General features: G+C 43.0%; 1 protein-coding gene across 4 annotated transcripts; it reads right to left on the bottom strand.

Annotated features, from left to right (window-relative positions):
* Positions 1 to 598: 598 nt before the first annotated feature.
* On the bottom strand, positions 599 to 18,942 carry LOC118399507 (anillin-like). Of its 4 annotated transcripts, none has more exons than XM_035795635.2 (24): positions 18,764 to 18,942; positions 13,950 to 14,103; positions 13,043 to 13,519; positions 12,484 to 12,848; positions 11,091 to 11,589; positions 10,655 to 10,899; positions 10,365 to 10,472; positions 10,103 to 10,235; positions 9,695 to 9,912; positions 9,340 to 9,491; positions 8,948 to 9,092; positions 7,511 to 7,646; positions 7,155 to 7,334; positions 6,769 to 6,895; positions 6,628 to 6,676; positions 6,465 to 6,518; positions 5,911 to 5,937; positions 5,652 to 5,670; positions 5,381 to 5,493; positions 4,990 to 5,043; positions 4,539 to 4,625; positions 4,290 to 4,397; positions 3,899 to 4,071; positions 599 to 3,576 (listed from the first exon to the last, which is right to left on the bottom strand). In XM_035795635.2, exons 1-24 carry the CDS (start codon positions 18,779 to 18,781, stop codon positions 3,462 to 3,464), a joined length of 3,756 nt encoding a protein of 1,251 aa, XP_035651528.1. In that variant the 5' UTR covers positions 18,782 to 18,942; the 3' UTR covers positions 599 to 3,461. The 4 variants fall into 4 exon arrangements, with proteins under 4 accessions (XP_035651528.1, XP_035651529.1, XP_035651530.1 ...); XM_035795636.2 differs by having other exon boundaries at positions 10,655 to 10,896; XM_035795637.2 differs by having other exon boundaries at positions 11,091 to 11,586.
* Between the last annotated feature and the right edge of the window lie 381 nt (positions 18,943 to 19,323).

Raw genomic sequence — 19,323 nt, 5'->3', positions numbered from 1 at the left:
GGTGAGTGTTGCAACCGAGGACAGGCGATTTTTACGCATTAAGCGCTTCAGCACTCGCCGGTCCCGTTCTGGAAGTTGTGTGTCCTACCATGTCGGGGCTGAGCAGTTGTTGCTCCTAAACATTTCCACTTCACAATAACAGCACTTACAGTTGACCGGGGCAGCCAACTCGAGCAGGGCAGAAATGTAACTGAGTTGTTGGAAAGGTGGCATTCTACGGCGGTGACACGTTGAAAGTCACTGAGCTTTCAGTAAGGCCATTCTACTGCCAATGTTTGTGGCTGAAATAGCCAAATCCACACATTTAAAAAAGGGGTGTCCACATACTCCACATGGCTTAAGCTAAACAGTGTGTGAATTAACGAGCTCTACTCTCGTGCAAATGTCGACACCTTTTACTGAATCTGTGTGGTTTCGGCTTTATTCTATCGAGGACATGCAGTTTAAATTTAGCCATTCTATTTAGTTAAATTGTACATGGTTCCAGGCAAGTAAACACAGACAAATGTAACATTTTTAATAGCCTATTTGACATGCTCTTCTACGTGGTCTAAAAACAAGAAAAAGTACCCTAAAGAACATGAAACTGCAACTCTGATCAGCTTGAAAGAAAACCAACTATTTTGGTTAAAGCTGGCATTTATTTAAGTCTCATTTTAGAAATACCAGTACAGTCAATGAATCTTTGGAGTGCTTGTTGTTCAAATGAAAGACTGGCATTTAGACAGGACAGATCAGGGGATATGATAGACCTGTCAACATTTGGAGAATAATTAACATTTTGTGCACTAATTAATGGGTAGATAAGGCATATTATCCTCCCCAAAACATCACTGTAAAATCACAAGAGTAAGTAGCATCTTCAGTCCTCCAAGCACATGCTTAAAACTTGAACTGAGAATAAGCTTTCAACTTAGTGTAGAGCTAGCTATACTAAAATGAGAATATAAATCTGCCCATACAAAAAAGGATTTGCAATAATCTCAACTGTCAAAGTTATCCATTACAATAGAATGATGGTATACTATACCAATACCTGCAGATCCACACCCCCTGTTTAACTGTAACCCTTTCAAACCTGGACACAAAAATAAAACATTGACATAAATACAAACAATATTAAAGGCTTTTTTGTTCGGTAGTCTCGACAGCTCAGAAGTTTCTACCCACAGTGCACAACATGATAAATATAAGGTTAGCTAAGACTGCAAAGGAAGAAAAAAGGGAATAGCAAAAAACACACAACATTCTGGTGCATAACCTTGGCACCGACGCAGACAATTCTAGAATTGGTTGTGACACATCAAGTTAAATATTGATTCAAAACATGAAATCAGACAAAATAAAGTCAACCTATGAAGCCATATCTTGTCAGCAAGCTGCATCGTGGGAGTATAAGCATAGACAACCAAAATCCTACTTTCTCAATTCTCTCAAATATTTGAGGGTATGGCCTCCCAACACTTTGGACATGCGTATAAAATACAGGGTCAGTGTGGACTGTGTAAAAGCACCAGCAGCCCAAGTCAATACTGAAATATCAACACATGTATGGCTTTACTGATATTTATCTCACAACTTAAACCAGGGATAGGCAACGTTGATAAGGGTGGGGGCCACAAAATCTTAACCCATCATGAGGGGCTCCAGTGGCTTGTGGGTCTGAGTACCCACATCCATAAACACACATGCAGTGACCTTGAGAGAAAAATGTTTTTTAAACAGCCCCCCTTGACAGCAGAGAGAAGAAAAGTACGTTTGGGAGAACATGTTCTGCAGTTTTCCATGGAGCACAAAGAAAATGTTCGTTTTAAAGCAAGTGTGCTGCAATTCTACACATTTTGCCAGGGGGCTGAGAGGAGTATTTGCAGTTAATATATCTGAGTAACAAAATATCTAAATGGGGCCCCCCCATCTGTAATTCGACCATGACTAACTTACCATGGGATAATTGAGTGACTGCTTTAACAGAAAGTGCTGATGCACAAGCAAATTTATTTTTTTAATTATTTTTTTATATCTCTCAACGGTAAGTTGAGACCAGTAAATAGAAAAGCCGATATAAAAGTTGCACCTGCAAATTGTCCGGGGTAGATCCCCATTGTGATATTTTTTGGGGGGCCTATTCATTGATGGAAATACATTTGACTTGTTATGCTTATAAGTCTATAGGTTAATTTGCCTCATTTAGTGGAATTAAATTGGCGCATGCGTAGGATACAGTACATTCTTCATGCATCTTATTTATCACACACCGAAAGCATGCAGACAGAGCGGAAAATATGTCAGACAGTGAGAGCTGCTGCAGCATCTCAAACGGCAACAGAAGGCAGGCTTCATCAGCGCGTCACACCACTTTGGAGGCAGTAGGCTATGCATTTTGAAAACATATACTTAATTGTTTTAAAAAGAGATCTAATAGACATTGAAACCTGAACCTAGCCCAACGGATATTTTCATCTATCACATGAAACTGCTTACAGGTGCAGTGCCCTTTTGGTGGTTTCCCACTAACTGTACTATGGAACAAACATGTGCACATAGCTTATAATGTCAATACATTTGTCATTTAGCAGACGCTCTTATTCAGTAGGACTTACAGTAGTGAGTGCATATATTTTCGCACTGGTCCCCTGTGGGAATCGAACCCAAAACCCTGGCATTGCAAGCGCCATGGGATCATAGTTTATCAACATTAAGCTAAACGTTTGGATTGGTTGTTTCAGATTCATTGCTTTAAGGTAATTTTTTTAATGTAGCCTAGACCTACTGATTGTATGAATTTGGGCACCATCTTCCCATAACGGTCTCAGAGTCTATTTGGAATAGGCTATTTCTCAACAAGCTGACCAATAAAATAGGTAAACTTTTCTACTATGAAGGATAGCAGATTGACATAGCTAGTGGTTTTGCTGTCCGTTGCTCATGTTGTTGGCCGAGGAAAGATAAATGTAGACACTTATTCTAACATCTTCAAAGTGGCCATCAGAATCAGGACCGCACATCGTTGTATCTGACTTAAATGTTCTGTTAATATGAATTACCATAAACAAAATGTGATTTGTCATTCTGAGCACTGTGGGTGGACACCATAATCAGATTACGCACCCAATACATATGGGCCCGTCAGATTTCTCAAAATGTCTTGTAAATTAAAATGTGGCTGTTCAAACGTCCAGCGACAGTTTCCTAACGAAAACCCTGGATGAGACCCAGAATGAGTTGGAGAATGGGGGGCTACAAAAGGGGCCCCCCCAGTTGCCCATCCCTGACTTTAACTGTCTTGACTGTCCACTAAAAGCATCTAAAAATATAATACACATGTAAATCCTATTTAATAACTTGAATACTGTATTGCACTTAGTCATCGTAAGTGTCACTGATCGTGACAGTCCATATGCGAGACCCATAACCATGCAGGGTGTTGTTAGCCCTCTAGTCCAGGCGGGGGAGCCGTGCTCTCACACAGGCCTGTGGCAGGAGTCTGGCTGCCACATGCGCAGGTCCACCAAGATCTGGTTGAGCTTCTGCATCCACAGGTTCCTCTCGTCCTTTGTGTCAGCACACAGCCAGTTCCTGCAGGTACACGGGAAGAGTCATTATGCGTTTCAGAGACCCAAGTCACTTCCCTGAATGATTTAAAGGCATTGGATTGGTTTAAGAAATATGGTAACACTAAACACTGCCTACACACATCCAATTGTTTTTTAATCTGAGGGGGAGGGATCAAGTGCTCACTTCAGGGAGTAGAGTACAGAAAATAGAAAACTTGAGTTTCAGTGTGTCAAATGTCATAAAATCAGCCATCAATCTTCAAGACTTCAAATAATTGCTCCACACAAGGTATTTGCCTACAAAACAACACAGGGTACTATAGCAACTTCGACCAGTGACTTACTTGGTGACACACATTGTGTTTTTACACTGGCTGACGAGCGTCTCTCTGTCGTTCTCTCTCTGAGGCCGGACAGTGATCAGCTCGAAGGTGTTGGGCCTGGCACAGAACTCTCGGTTGGCTGGCTCCACCTTACGACTGATGCAGTTTGCCAAGTTGATGCGACCCATTGGGTTCTAGAAAGACATGAACCCACCCAAAGAAATGTAAATGACATTTAAAATACATAAAAAACTAGCAACATGAATTGACATACTGGTACAATAAAACCGTCAACAATAACCACAAAACCCGAATGCCTATTCCCACTGGTCCTATGGTATTGAAAAATTAAGACTCACAGGGCTCATCATTCAAAACTAAACTCCAATAGTTGGCTTCAACATCCTCCTACCTTGCGTTTCTCATCATCAGGGTAGGTCCAGTAGGAGATACAGTATCCTGACAGGACACACCATCTCCTGTGCCATGCTCCGAATCCACTCACATCCTCAAACATAGTCTGTAAAACAAAAAACAGATTAAGAAAACGTGAAATCTCAAACGTCTCCTCTCTAAATAACAAAATGTTAGTCTGACAACCTGAGGGCACGGGTGATCTGTACATCTGTTTACACTGCATCTGATGCATTCGTGTACTCACCAGGAAGCCTCTCTCCTCCACCAGGGAGCCCACCTCACACTGCATCTTCAGGTAGATATGGCCCTCCATGGGGCACAGGAAAGGCACCTGGAACAGATTACACAGGACATGTAACACAGGCCTCAGCTGAAAAACAAACACCTCCACAAAATGCTGGGTGACAGGACATATGGGGTTAATGAGGTTTTAGGCAGAATTGCAAGCCTGTTGTCTTCTAAGAGTCAATTGGCTGGATGGTGAGAACTTAACTGGACACTGTGCCTGAAACACCCATAAAAAAAAAAAAACATACAAAAGACATCCAGCACAACTTACTTTCCTCACGACAATACCAACCAACTTGTAGATTGAGGTTAGAAATGTTAGCGCCACAACAGAAGCAGATTATTTTGTCACAATCCACCACACACACCCCAAAATATTAAAAAGTGGTCATGGATGGAGTAGCAACCTTTCTGTGAAACATGTCTCTAAGAAGCTCTCTCTCAATGCCTTCATATTTGATCTAAAAGAGAGAAACAAGGAGAGTGCGTGAGTAAATAAGCGTCCGAGGCGGGCAGGCAGCACACAGACAGTGCAGGTGGGAGAACAAAGACTGTGTGTGTGTGTTGTGTTTCAGATTTGGAGGCCTGCCTCCCTGCTCTGGCCTCTATCAGGACTGTCAGTTCTAACTTGTACAAATGTTACCCCCTACCCTACGATTACCCTGGACAGCTGGTATTATGTGCAGAGACACAGCAGAGGTCAGCCTAAGTGGAAATAGAGGGTGAATTCAGGATAGAGATGGAAGTGAAGAGTTAGAACAGAAAAGTTAAAATGTTACAAAAGTCTTCGGATTTTACCTTCTCCAATAGGAACTTGTTTTTCCCAATTGAGGCAAGAGTCAGCTTGTGAGACCCGACCAGGACAAAGTTACTGGTGCGGACAGTATTAGGGCCCCCAGGACTGGCCACCACTGCAAAGAGAGAAGAGGATTTTTTGTTTAAGCTACATTTGTCACATCGAGACTTGAAAAATTAACTAGAATTTTCAACCGAACCACACATCACAATTACTGCAAGTAGAACAATTAACATTATCCACCAGCAGCAGTTATTTAAAAAGTATCCTTACCTGGAGTCAAACTGCTCTTCTACAGGGGCAAAGAGAGGTTATGAAGAAGAGGCATGTTTAGAATAATTTACAAGATCGCTGACTTTACGTACCGCATACATCATATATGACAACAGTAACAGAAAAATAGTATAATGCATTTCTACATTTTCCATGTGGCGATCATTCCTACCAAACAGATAAGATAAGTGTTCAAACAAACATTCTGTATATGACCAGAAGGCAGTATTAGAGAAGGAGGGTAAGAATGAAAGCTTACAGAGAGGAACCTCTTGGGAGTGATGGCCTAGAAAGAGAAAAGGTGATTCAGTTTCAGAAGTGGTTACATCAGGACATAGACAAGTGAATGAATGGGTAATTCAAAACACTGACTAAGCCAACCCTGCCATTGAGAGCTGTGAACAAAGCCTTTCAAAAAGAGGACCCTTCACTGTGTGTTGTTGGAATGGAACGTGGAGCCTAATGTGTGTTGGGAAGCAGTAGGCCCAGGTATGTCTACAGCTAGCTGTTCTAGTACCGAGCAGTAAAATTACAGTACACCCACACCAAAAGGTGAGTGGGTTTTTTAAAAATGAGTCCCTTCTGACAAGCACAACTCATGGGCCTCGTGAACACGGCTCCACCAAATCTCATCTTAGAGACAGGACGTTGTTTAAACATATCTCTAAATGCAATGGTCTAAATGCATATTCTGATACATAGCAATTGCACTGTATTCAAGTAGAAACTAGAAGGAAAGAAGACTATTCCCAGTTCAAATATTCAATAAACTGAATTGTACAGTTTGTTACACTATATTTGATTAAATCACACCTTTGACTTGCTGGGCTTCTTCCTCTTGTCAGGGTTCAACTCACGCTTCTGCACCTGAAGAAATAACCAGGGTTAGAGTGAGTAATATCTCAGCTCAGTCAGAGTCCTCCTCAAACAATAACAATCATCACATTTTCATTTACAAAAAGCTGCAAACACTCACCAGGCAGTAAACCTCAATATCAATTGCAAAGTCGTTAGAGACGTCAGGCCTAAAATGGAAGAGAGCGAGAAAGGCATTAGAACATGACAGTGGTACTATTCTACAGAATTTCAGAGAGAGAATCAGTGCAGTTTAACTCACATGGTGAACTTGGTAGAGAAGGTGATTGCGTCTCCACTGATAGCGCTACTTGTGCTGGCTAGGGGAGTAGCAACTGTATTCTCAGCTCCAGCACGGATCATGATGAAGAAGTAATGGCTGGACCACTCTGGAATAAACGCATACATAAAGTGGAAAATGTAATGAGTTCAGTCTAACACTATACATGATGTATATTACAATTGGATTGAACAATGTACTTGTATCAGACAGTACAATGTGGAAAACAGGAGATCAATATAACTGTATTGTCCACAAAGGCAATTTGGTTGAAGGCACATTGCACAGTAAAGACATACATCATTCACCAACAAAAATAAAAAAGGTGGTTAGAAGAGATAATTAAGTAACAATTGTTGGTTCTCTACCTGGCTTGCTAGCAGCGGAGCAGACAAAGTCTGCCTTGAGGGGCAATCGTAGCTCCAGGAGAGAGATGGATCCCTTGGAGGCGGATACCCCCATGTCCCCACCTTGCCCCCTCCTATGACCGCTAGGACCCTCTCCCTTCAGACGGTCCAACTCAGCCTTCAGTGCCCCCCGCTTCTCCGCTGGAGGGTGACAAGAAAAAAACGTAAGAAAGACTGAAGAAAACAGAATGTAGTGTTTATGCGAAATGCATGTCGATAGTCTTAAGATATAAAAGCCCATCCCCAAGGGGTATGGAGCAAATTGGGATTGGCTGTAAGTGTGGGCACCGATGTTGTAGGGGTGGAAGGGAACTCACTGGCTATGAGCAGCAGCCGCTCAGCCTCTGCCTCCACATGCGAGCCTTTCCCATGCTCCTCATCAGTACAGCAGTTCAAGGCTTGGCTGGCCTGGCTGATCACAGTCTGCTGCAGGTTCATCTCATAGGTCAGAACCTAGAAAAGTCATCAATCAGAAAGAATAAATCTTATTGGTCACGAGGAAATCAACATCGGTGGTCAGAAGAACCAACATGGAATGAGGGGGAATAGATCCCAAGGGATGTACTTATAAGTAGTAACATATTTTGCACTCAGAGCACTTACACCTTGAATCTATGAAGTCTGTTTTTGTACAGAATGACATTTTATACTCTACTACTACATCCCTTACCATTCCCAACAGTATGACAGGGCCACCTCTGAAATTCTCTCTGAAGTGATCACGCTCACGGTAGCCGATGTGAGTAAGACCTTTAAAACAGGTCAACATTCACAAGGCCGCAGAGCCAGACGTATTACCAGGACGTGTACTCCAAGTACGCGGTGACCGACTGGCAAGTGTTTTCACTGACATTTTCAACCTGTCCATTGCAGAGTCTGTAATACCTACATGTTTCAAGCAGACCACCATAGTCCCTGTGCCCAAGAACACAAAAGGTAACCTGCCTAAATGACTACCGACCAGTTGCACTCACGTCTGTAGGCATCATCCCAGAAACCAAAGGACCCAAATCCAATTTGCATAGCGACCCAACAGATGATGCAATCTCTATTGCACTCAACGCTGCCCTTTCCCATCTTGACAAAAGGAACACCTACAGTTGACGTCAGATGTTTAAATACACCGTAGCCAAATACAGTTGAACTTAGTTTCACAATTTCAGACATTTAATTCTAGTAAAAATTCCCTGTCTTAGGTCAGTTAAGATCACCTCTTCATTTTAAGAATGTGAAATGTCAGAATAATAGTATATAATAATACACTCAATTAGTATTTGGTAGCATTGCCTTTAAATTGTTTAACTTGGGTCAAATGCGTCAGGTAGCCTTCAACAAGCTTCCCACAATAAGCTGGGTGAATTTTGGCCCATTCGTCCTGACAGCTGGTATAACTGAGTTGGGTTTGTAGGCCTCCTTGCTCGCACACGCTTTTTCAGTTCTGCCCACAAATTTTCTATGGGATTGAGGTCAGGGCTTTGTGATGGCCACTCCAATACCTTGACCTTGTTGTATGCTTGGGGTCATTGTCCATTTGGAAGACCCATTTGCGACCAAGCTTGAACTTTCCTGACTGATGTCTTGAGATGTTGCTTCAATATATACATGTCATTTTTCTGCCTCATGATGCAATCTATTTTGTGAAATGCACCAGTCCCTCCTGCAGCAAAGCACCCCCACAAAATGATTCTGTCAGCCCCTGGCTTTTCTATGGCGGTTTTGGAGCAGTCTGTTGTCACGACCTGTCATGCCTTTACCTTCATCTTCTGTTTGATGCTGGTGTGTCCTTGGCTCCTGGGCTCCTCTACTGCTCTCTGAGACACGTCCTCCTTCACGATGACCTGCTTCACACAGGGCCTCTCAGTACTCTCCTTGATCCTGGTCGACCTGTACGCATCAATACTAGAAGAGAAAGGAAAACACATGTAGAGAGTGAACAAGTATCAGAGTGTTAATTGGATACAAGAGTCTGAACGAACTAAGAGAAAATAGTTAGGGGTCGTATCTTGAAATCAGTGAAACTAAAGTGACAGATAAAAAAAGTAGTTGACGTATCATTTGAAGGGGTGAAACTCAGACAGTTACATTAGAGATACCATCAAGTCAGTAAGGCACCAGTTAGGATATGTGGCGTTGAGTGGTTGGTTACCTGTAGGGCAGGTTGTGGTCCTCATGTTCGTCTGTCTCTAGGCTGTCTGATGACCCAGCCCGGAGCAAGCGAGCCCTTTGGAACTTACTGGGTCTGGAAACAATGTCAGGAGTCTGGCTCTTAGCGTTGAATGAACTGGCTGGGGTCGACGTCTGGGCAGGGATATACATAAAGATATATTAGGTTGGCCCAAAAATGTCATTATTAGCCATGACATTTGTTCATGGGCACAAACAAAATATGACACGCTTCCATTCAAAAGCAGTCCAATACATTAAATAGCTGAAAGATTATTATACTTTGTATGCTTAGCATTCCCCCCCCATTTGTTTTCCAGCTTTGTACTGTAACTCACCATCATCTTCCTTACTGGGCTCTTGATCACAGCAGCCACCGACTCAGAGAAGGGGGCCAGGATGGACATCGAGGAGATGTTCAGTTTATCTTCCTCTTCTCCTTCACCCTCCTCACCACTCAGCTCCTCAATCTGGTCATGGAACCCATCAAAGTTGTTGATCTCAGAGTTGTTGGACTGGTCCACTTTCATCTCCATCTCATGACTCTCTTCTTCATCTGCAGTGAGACAATAGTGAGTGGAATGTTACCGTGACACCATCACTTAAACTATAAGGGGGACTGCTCTGATTAAGTTTGTTAATGACAGAAAACTTCAGATTAAAGCATCCGAAGACCTCTATGATCAGTGTAATCTTAAGAAAGCCAAGTCAGTATGATCAAGTAGTGTACTCAGTAAATACAGTACCCGATTCCTCCTCCTGTGTTTCTTCCTCAGAAGGTTTCTTGGGTGCAGAATTCAGGCTATCCAGAGGGGAAGCTGTTGGCTCATCAGGCTGTGAGACAACAGGCCCTCTCTCCTCAGGATGCTCAATCAGATCCTGAGAGAAATTATTACAGGCTCAATAACATTTCCTTCATAAGTGCTTTGCAGTCGTCCATCATACACCAGTCTGCAGATATTAAGTTTTGTCCAAGCGGGACCGAAATAAATATACTTCCCCACCAACCTTGGCCTGTGTGAGTTTCTTGGTGTCTGCCACCTCCTCCTTGTTCTTCCAAATTTTGTTACCTTTCTGGAAACGGTTACGAATCTGAGCCAGTTCTGACTCACGCTCCTGCAATAAAGAACAAGAAAAGGACTACTTTCCATCAGTCTGGTCACAAAACAAATGTCAAATGTAATAAAAAAATTAAATAAAGCTATGTATTACAAAAGGAAACACCTAAGTGCTGTACAAAGGCAAAACTAAAGACATTAAGGTAGATGGTCTAGGTAAATAAAGTGAACTGTACATACCAGTTTCTGTTTCTGTGCAAGGGCAGTGGTGGCAGTCTGGGCACCTCTCAGCCTCTCCTGCACCAGCCTGGTGTTGGGGGTCACAGACTGGCTCACTACAGGGGTACGACCAGCCAGGCCTGCCCCAGACGGGTTCACTATGTTTGGGTTACGAGTGGCTGCTCCATGGCAGGTAGCAGGGGAACTCAGGCCAGAACGCTCCTGGCACCTCTCCCCAAAACGCTCCATGAACGACTTGACATCTGCTGGAAATAGAAAATATTCAGTAACTCTTGGAGGACAATGGAAGTGGACATACACATGTTTGAAACCAGCAATTGTCAAATGAGCAGAGACGGTGTATTAAAACATCTGATATTTCAGAACATCCTAATAAGCTGTCGACTTTAGCGTAGGAAACACAACAAAGCTAAGTTGAGTGCTAATTCTCGCTCACCTGGAGTTCCAGTTGCTCCAGCGGTGCCTCTCTGCTGTAGGGGAGTGGCCGGGGTGGTCTCCTTTGTGAACCTCTCCCTGGTGTGCAGGACAGATGGTCCAGTTGCTCCAGCGGTGCCTCTCTGCTGCAGGGGAGTGGCCGGGGTGGTCTCCTTTGTGAACCTCTCCCTGGTCTGCAGGACAGAGGGTCCAGTGGGCCCGATGGTAGAGGGCTGTGTGGAGAGTTCTGGCTTCTCGGGGCTACCGTTGACCTCCATGGCTCGGGACAGGGCCTGGTTCTTCAGGGGGCTCTGAGGCACAGGTGAGGCTGAGGAGAGAGCACCTTTCTCAGGGCTGGGGGTGAAGGCTGAGGCTCTCCCCTGGTAACTCCTCTGGGGACTGGATACAGGAGAGGGGAGACCTCTGCCTGTCTGTAGAGCTGGTCTGGCTTCAGGTACTTCAGTCTTCTGAGGGCTGGGGGGAAATGCTCTGGTGGACATGACTGGGGAGTGGACAGGCTGCTGAAGAAATGCAAGAGGGAAATAATTAACCAAACTGTTCAGTAAATCCTGTGCATGTGCGTTGAAACATAACTATTTAAAATAAGTTATTGCACACCGCTTTCTTGCAAAGCATCACCAATACATATCTTAATTTCTTATTTTTCACATTCAAAATGGCTGTATAGAATCAGTTTCTCCCATGCATTGACATACAGTTAGGAACATTATGATTAGTAACTAAGTCAACTGTTGTATTTACACATCGGGGGGCTAGGGTCAGTCTGTTATATCTGGAGTATTTCTCCCATCTTATCTGGTGTGAGAGAAAAAAAAAAAAAAATAAATAAAAACTCAGCCCTAGGACCATGCCTCAGGACTACCTGATGACTCCTGGCTGTCCCTAGTCCACCTGCTCCAGTTTTCACTGTTCTGCCTGCGGCTATGGAACCCTGACCTATTCACCGGACGTGCTACCTTTTCCTGGACCTGCTGTTTTCGACTCTCTCGCTCTCTACCGCACCCGTTGTCTCAAACTCTGAATGATCGGCTATGAAAAGCCAACTGACATGAACCCCTGAGGTGCTGACCTGTTGCACCCTCTACAACCACTGTGATTATTATTATTATTTGACCCTGCTGGTCATCTATGAACGTTTGAACATCTTGGCTATGTTCTGTTATAATCTCCACCCGGCACGACCAGAAGAGGACTCGCCACCCCTCAGAGCCTGGTTCCTCTCTAGGTTTCTTCCTAGGTTCCTGCCTTTCTAGGGAGTTTTTCCAAGCCACCGTGCTTCTAAATCGGCATTACTTGCTGCTTGGGGTTTTAGGCTGGGTTCCTGTATAGCACTTTGTGACATCGGTTGAAGTAAAAAGGGCTTTATAAATACATTTGATTGATTGGTGACTCACCTGGTTGGAATCCAGAGCAGGCTTTCTGTTTGATGACTGAGTCATTTGTGGACAGTCTGCAGCAGCAGAGGTGGGTTTGGCTCCAGCACCAGCCTCTCTCCTCCAAGCAGGGGTGGCGTTACCGACACTACCAGGCTTCTCTTGTGCATTGTCTCTGCTGCTGCGAGGGGCCGCGTGGCTGAGGTCATCCTCCCAGGACCCAATGGTGGCTGCGAGGTTGGCCAGCCGACCCTTCCTGCCTACAGGGGCCTCTGAGGACGCAGCAGCATGGACGGGTGTGGGGACTGGGACTACGGCCTGCATCGGCTGGGTCTGGTTCTTCTCTGGGAACAGAGCTGCTGGGATGTCTGGAACCTCAGAGGTACCTTGGAAGGAAAAACATAGATATTCAAATGTGTCAGCCCAAAACACTGTTTAGTATGATTGTTGTAGTATAATTCAAAACTGATATTAGAAGTTGCATAAAAAAAATGTTTTTCCAGGTCATCTATAAATGGTTAAGCAGGTGCTGCATGTACAAATGAAATGATCAAGCTAGTCAAAAGATCATGCTCCTTACCTTCAGAGTCCCAGTAATGCCTCTGTTCAGCTAGTCTGGCCAGGCGAGACTTCATGGCAGCAGGGGTGGAGGAGGTGGGAGCCTCCCTCTGAAGAACTGTGCTAGTAGGCACCACCTCCACATCCCTGGTCCTCTGTGGAGCAGCACTCACAGCCACCTTCTTTGTTGGTTTTGGGGCAGGGCGCTCGACCTCCGTGGCCCTGACCTGCTCTGGGACAAGCCGTGTTGCCACCATGGGTTCTGGTTCAGGAACGGGAAGAGCAGGGCAGACATCCACCCTCTCTAGAGAAGAGGCAGAGAGAATGCTGGCTGGGCCCGTTGGGGGCTTCCGGTCAGTCTGGGGATCTGACAGAGTAGGGGTCAGGGTGAGAGGAGGCATTGCAGGCTCCCTGTTCTCCTCACCAATAATGGTGGGCTTGTCAAGTTCACCTGAACGACTCCGCTTGGAGGGAGAGTGCTTGGTGGAATGTTGGGGGCCTGGGGGACAAGTAAGAAACACCACGAGTTAAGTTTACACACTGGAAGAGTTCCAATCCATAAAATTAATATAAGTATTTGATATACAGACAATCTGAAACGTCATCATTTTGTCTATTTTTGTACACAGCACCGGGAAAGCTGCAAGACTAGACACATCCCACTGATTTGATCACATCATTCTCTGAGCAGTTTCAACAGTCAAGCTTCCTGTATGGAAAGCTCTGCACATGCAGGTCAGGAAGTTCAACCACTTCCTGAAGGCTAATGGAACCATCTGGGGTTTCAAATAAAACAAAACTAATCTACGCTATATTCACTTTCGCAACCAGAGGGAGCACTGCGCTCGCAAATAATAATTGATACACTTTTATTCTCAAAGGGATACAACATAAAATGCATGATCTTCTTGTAGGAAAGCCTTCCTTACCTTTGTCGACGACAGGCTCTGTGACCAGGCTGTTGCAGGTCTCAGCCAGAGGCTCCCTAGCTCTCTTGGCCATCTGTCTGTTGGAAGCAGTGGACCTCTCTGCCATTTTCTTCTGCAGGTTCTCCCTGCGAGCACGGGTCCTCTCCAGGAGTTTCTGAACAGGGAAGAAAAAAAATACTTCATTATGACATAACATTTACATTTAGAGCACTGTGTGCATGCTCTTATTTTCTAATTTGATTGAATCTAATCAGAACAGGACTTAGTAGTAGCCACCGTACTGTCCAGTCAGCATTGACTAGCACATAAAAGTGACATCCTGAGGGACATTCCACACCATTGTAAAAGTGCAACTCCGCCACTTTTCAACCTCATTCATTATCTCCAACACCCAACCAGTGTCTACATAGGGCTGGGTGATATCAAATTCATTTGATTAATTCTAATGCATGTTTTTGTGCGATATTCCATATTTTGTAAACATTTTTGATGAGCGTTTATGTTCACCTGTTCTCGTGTCTTTTTGGTCTCGTCTCCTTTGCCCCTTCTACCGTTACTGAGCATCTTCCCAATTACACATGCACACCAAGCCCATCCCACTCACAGTAACAAACATGAACGATCACTTCTTTCAACTCACTATTTGCATTTGACGTTTGGTCCAACAGAATCGGTCATATGGACACAAACACATGAAGACATTTTACTGTAATAAAGGAGAATTTAACATTACCAACAGCCTTTTTATTTATCAACTCCTCCAATTCCAACTCCTCCAGAGCAGACCGCACTAAAACGGGAGTATCAATGAACACGGATTCTGGAAAATTCATGCTACGTTTCTGATGCTCAGTCCAACATACAACTAGAAGCATTTTAGCCACAGACTGTTATAGTAGCTGTCTAGTCTGTTTGTAAATGTGCAATAAGCATTAAAAAAACATAAGGAATTGGCAACTCATTCTGAGAAATAAGGTAGGCCACTTGATTTGAACATCTGAACAAAGTGGACAGGCTAACATGCTGCTCAAACAGTTGGAGACAAACAGAACAGTGTGTTCATTACAATTCAACTGTTCTATCTTGTTAGCTAGCAAATAGATCCAAGTTAGCTATACTTGAAATATAAAGATCCGCTTGCTACTCACGAGCATGTGGGCTGTTGCTTGAGAGATTGTTTATGAGACCTGTGTTAATTTTCCATAATGCCTGCTACAAGAAGTTGGTCCATTATGCATGGTTCTGGTAAAATGTGTAAACAAAAGGGTACTTGAAAGTCAGATCAGTGATTATTGCTACAAATTATTAGTGGGTTGTATGGTTGTGGAAGGATTACTCTTAACCTAGGCATAATTTCACAAGACCTGAATGAATAGATTATTGCTGACTTTTTGAATACAGTGCATTTTACATTTAAAATTTCACAAATCTTGATATTTTGGATTGCCCATAAGTAAAATAAAATGTAAAAATCTATTTTTTATTTATTTTATCTAGTTGTTTAGGCCTCATCGCCCAGCCCTATGTCTGCATAGAGTATCACATTTATTTCATCAGCCGATGTCACAAAGTGCTATACAGAAACCCAGCCTAAAACCCCTAACAGCAAGCAATGCAGGTGTAGAAGCACGGTGGCTAGGGAAAACTCCCTAGAAAGGCCAGAACCTAGGAAGAAACCTAGAGAGTAACCAGGCTCTGAGAGGCTCTGTTCTTTGGTCTGAAGAGTCCAAATTTGAGGTTTTTGGTTGCAACCGCCGTGAGATAAACAGTAGGTGAACGGATAATCTCTGCATGTGTGGTTCCCACAGTGAAGCATGGGGGAGGAATTGTGATATGTGGGGGTGCTTTACTGGTGTCACTGATTTATTTAGAATTCAAGGCACACAACAATCTTGGCTAACACAGCATTCTGCAGTGATATGCCATTCCATCTGGTTTGCGCTTAGTGGGACTATCATTTGTTTTTCAACAGGACAATGACCCAACACACCTCCAGGCCGTGTAAGGGCTATTTGACCAAGAAGGAGTGCATCAGATGGTTTGGGATGAGTTGGACAGCAGAGTAACAGAAAAGCAGCCAACAAGTGCTCAGCATATGTGGGAACTCCTTCAAGACTGTTAGAAAAGCATCCCAGGTGAAGCTGGTTGAGAGAATGCCAAGAGTGTGCAAAGCTGTAATCAAGGCAAATAATAGCTACTTTGAAGAATCTAAAATGCATCTCACAAAGACACGGCAGTTGGAACCAAATAACAAAAATTTGGACTCATCAGACCAAAGGACTAATTTCCACCGGTCTAATGTCTATTGCTTATGTTTCTTGGCACCAACAAGTCACTTCTTACTGGAACCCTTTAGTAGTGGTTTCTTTGCAGCAATTTGACCATGAAGGCTGATTCACACTGAACAGTTGATGTTGATGTGTCTGTTACTTGAACTCTGTGAAGCATTTATTTGGTCTGCAATCTGAGGTGCAGTTAATTGCCGCTTTCTGAGGCTAGTAACTAATGAACTCATCTTCTGCAGCAGAGGTAACTCTGGGAATTCCTTTCCTGTGGCGGTCCTCACGAGAGCAAGTTTCATCATAGCGCTTGATGGTTTTTGCGACTGCACTTGAAGTTCTTGAAATGTTCCGGACTGACTGACCTTCATGTCTTAAAAGTAATGATGGACTGTCATTTCTCTTTGCTTATTTTGGCTGTTCTTGCCATAATATGGACTTGGTCTTTTACTAAATAGGCCTATCTTCTCTATACCACCCCTACCTTGTCACAACAACTGATTGGCTTGAACGCATTAAGGGAAAAAAAAATCCACAAATTAACTTAAGGCACACCTGTTAATTGAAATGCATTTCAGGTGACTACCTGATGAAGCTGGTTGAGAGAATGCCAAGAGTGAGCAAAGGGTGGCTACTTTGAAGAATCTCAAATATTATGTATATTTTGATTTGTTTAACACCCTTCTGGTTTCTACATGATTCCATGTGTTATTTCATAGTTTTGATGTCTTCACTATTATTCTACAATGTAGAAAATAGTAAAAATAAATAAAATCCCTTGAGTAGGTGTGTCCAAACTTTTGACTGGTACTGTAACTTAAAGTGGCAAATTTCTAGAAAAATATACCTTTAAAAAGTTCTACCCAATGACAGTTATTTTCAAACACAGATTTGCAGTGATGTGGTGGGCAAGAAAATACACTCCCTCTGGCTAGAAACTCGTTGCAGGTTTTGAAAATCACTTTCTTACGTTTAAATTCTACCCTGATATCACAGAGAAACATCGATTAGGACCTTCTCATCTTTTTAACCACATCATCAGAAACGCACTGTTTTCACATATGTAGACATTGGTTTGGTGCTGAGATAATGAACACGGGGTTGAAAAGTGGTGGAGTTGCCCTTTAAATTGGTGCCATTTTAGTATATTTTCCTTTCTGTTCTATTTTATTGAACCCATAGTGAACAGTGGATGGAGGGGGTCTATGGCTTTCAAATAGTGAAAATGTTTTCGTCCACATCACAGGGTCAACAAAAACTACTGGGTCTGAAGGCGATAAAAGGCTGTCATTGCCTCTAAACTTATTCTCCCTGGCCTCCTCATGTCATGTCTGTTCTTCTCATCTGTACACTAAAACCCTAGCTGCCACCCCAGTCCAAGGCAAACAGTCCTGAGGCATGATTTATTGCCCTGGGCCAGAGCCCTGGCTGCTACAGTGCAAGAAAACACATTCCTGCCTGTTTCAGAGTTCCCTTAACAGCTCTCTCACCCGGCCAGGCTTTGTGGAAAACTTGTTAAAGTGGTCGTCATTGCTTAGGAATGAGCCACCCCGGTCATACTGGATTTGAAATCTCCTGAGGCCTTTCTATTGGTTGGAGTGTAAATTTGAGGGATTTTGTATACTGCCGATGGCCGCTGCTTCTTCTATATCGGAGTTGTCATGGAACACAACCAGTACCAAACCAGGGTGAATTTTAAAATGAAATCTAGCTAGTCCTCATGGTGCATTTGGTAAAATTGATAGTGAAATTGTCAGGGAGCTGCTGTATGGAAATTAAGGTTAAAACACACAGTGTAACTGAAAACACTAAAGTTAATTCCTGTATTCAAACTCTTAATTTTGTTATAGTAGTTTTGACTAAAGGAGTCAAAGGTTGGAACTATTCCAAGCTCCAACTTGTCCTGGGGAGAATGGAATCCATTCATTCATTCCCAATAAGGGAATTGTAGATTTCTCTCTCTCTGCTCGCACGTAAGGGAGGGGCTTGTTGACAAGAAGAATCACCCGACTGCTTTATGCGGGCATGTAACGTACAGCATTATATGAAGAGGAAAAATACCTTCAGAACAGGAGCTACGGTATGGAAGGTGTCAGGGTTTAGATGTAACTTCTATAACAGCTGACTTGGCTATCTAACATGCAACGTTTCCAACAACTTTCAGTTGAGGTTATACATTTGAAATCGGAAAGTTTTAGCTAGTTAACAAAATATTTAAATTCCCTTTTGTTGAAGAACAAATGAACGAGGTAGTTAGTTAACAGCTACCTAACGCCCACTAAGTTAACACGCGATTAACGCCAGCTTGCATGCATGTTTTACAACATTATTTCAGTGCTACAAATATGTAGTTTAATGACAGTCACTTAATATTTTGGTTATCAAACCAGTTTAACATCTTAATGCAATGCAACAAGCAAATTGTTTTTGATAGATAACATTAGCTGGCCATGGCATGGTAGCTAACGTTAGCTAGCTAATGTTAACCATTACTTATTAGCTATAGTAGATAAAATAAAGAACATGTGCACTCACCTCGGTAAACGGATCCATTCCGATAATAGTTTCTTTGTTCAAATCTACTGACTTAGCTATATTAAATAATGATCGTTTTTCTATCCTAATTCCACAAACGCGGAAAGTTTATGAGCTGACGTTTCTCCAAACCAGTCGCCTCCGTTCCTGTTTTTTTTTTTTTTAAGAAACATCTGTTCAAGATTTGAATTTCAGCGCTTTGTTCACTGCGCAGACTCCGACGGTTGGAATCGCGCAGGATTCACGAAACAGCCAATGATGAACACAATGGGCGTAGACAGACGCATTATAGCCAATCAGATTCAAGTTTCACTCTCAATTCGATTCAAAGGGCTTTATTGGCATGGGAAACATATGTTTACATTGCCAAAGCAAGTGAAATAGATAATAAACCAAAGTGAAATAACAAAGTCTAGGTCCAAGAGGCTTCTAAACATCTTCTACCCCCAAGCCATAAGACTTTTGCTAGGGGCTCTTAAGTAAGAATTTCAATTCTGCGCATGTGACTAATACAACTTGATTTGAAATCAGAAATGAACAGTAAACATTACACACACACA

The sequence above is a fragment of the Oncorhynchus keta genome, chromosome 20 (assembly GCF_023373465.1).
Source record: "Oncorhynchus keta strain PuntledgeMale-10-30-2019 chromosome 20, Oket_V2, whole genome shotgun sequence".
In the NCBI taxonomy this organism is placed as follows: domain Eukaryota; kingdom Metazoa; phylum Chordata; class Actinopteri; order Salmoniformes; family Salmonidae; genus Oncorhynchus; species Oncorhynchus keta.
Note: the sequence above shows the minus strand (reverse complement) of the source record. Positions and strands in the feature narration are given on the sequence as shown.

Coding starts and splice junctions, on each gene's coding strand:
- LOC118399507 (XM_035795635.2), bottom strand. Junction 9,492..9,694: donor GCCCAGTAAGGAAGATGATG/GTGAGTTACAGT, acceptor ATCCCTGCCCAG/ACGTCGACCCCAGCCAGTTC. Junction 4,398..4,538: donor TGGAGGAGAGAGGCTTCCTG/GTGAGTACACGA, acceptor TTTGTTTTACAG/ACTATGTTTGAGGATGTGAG.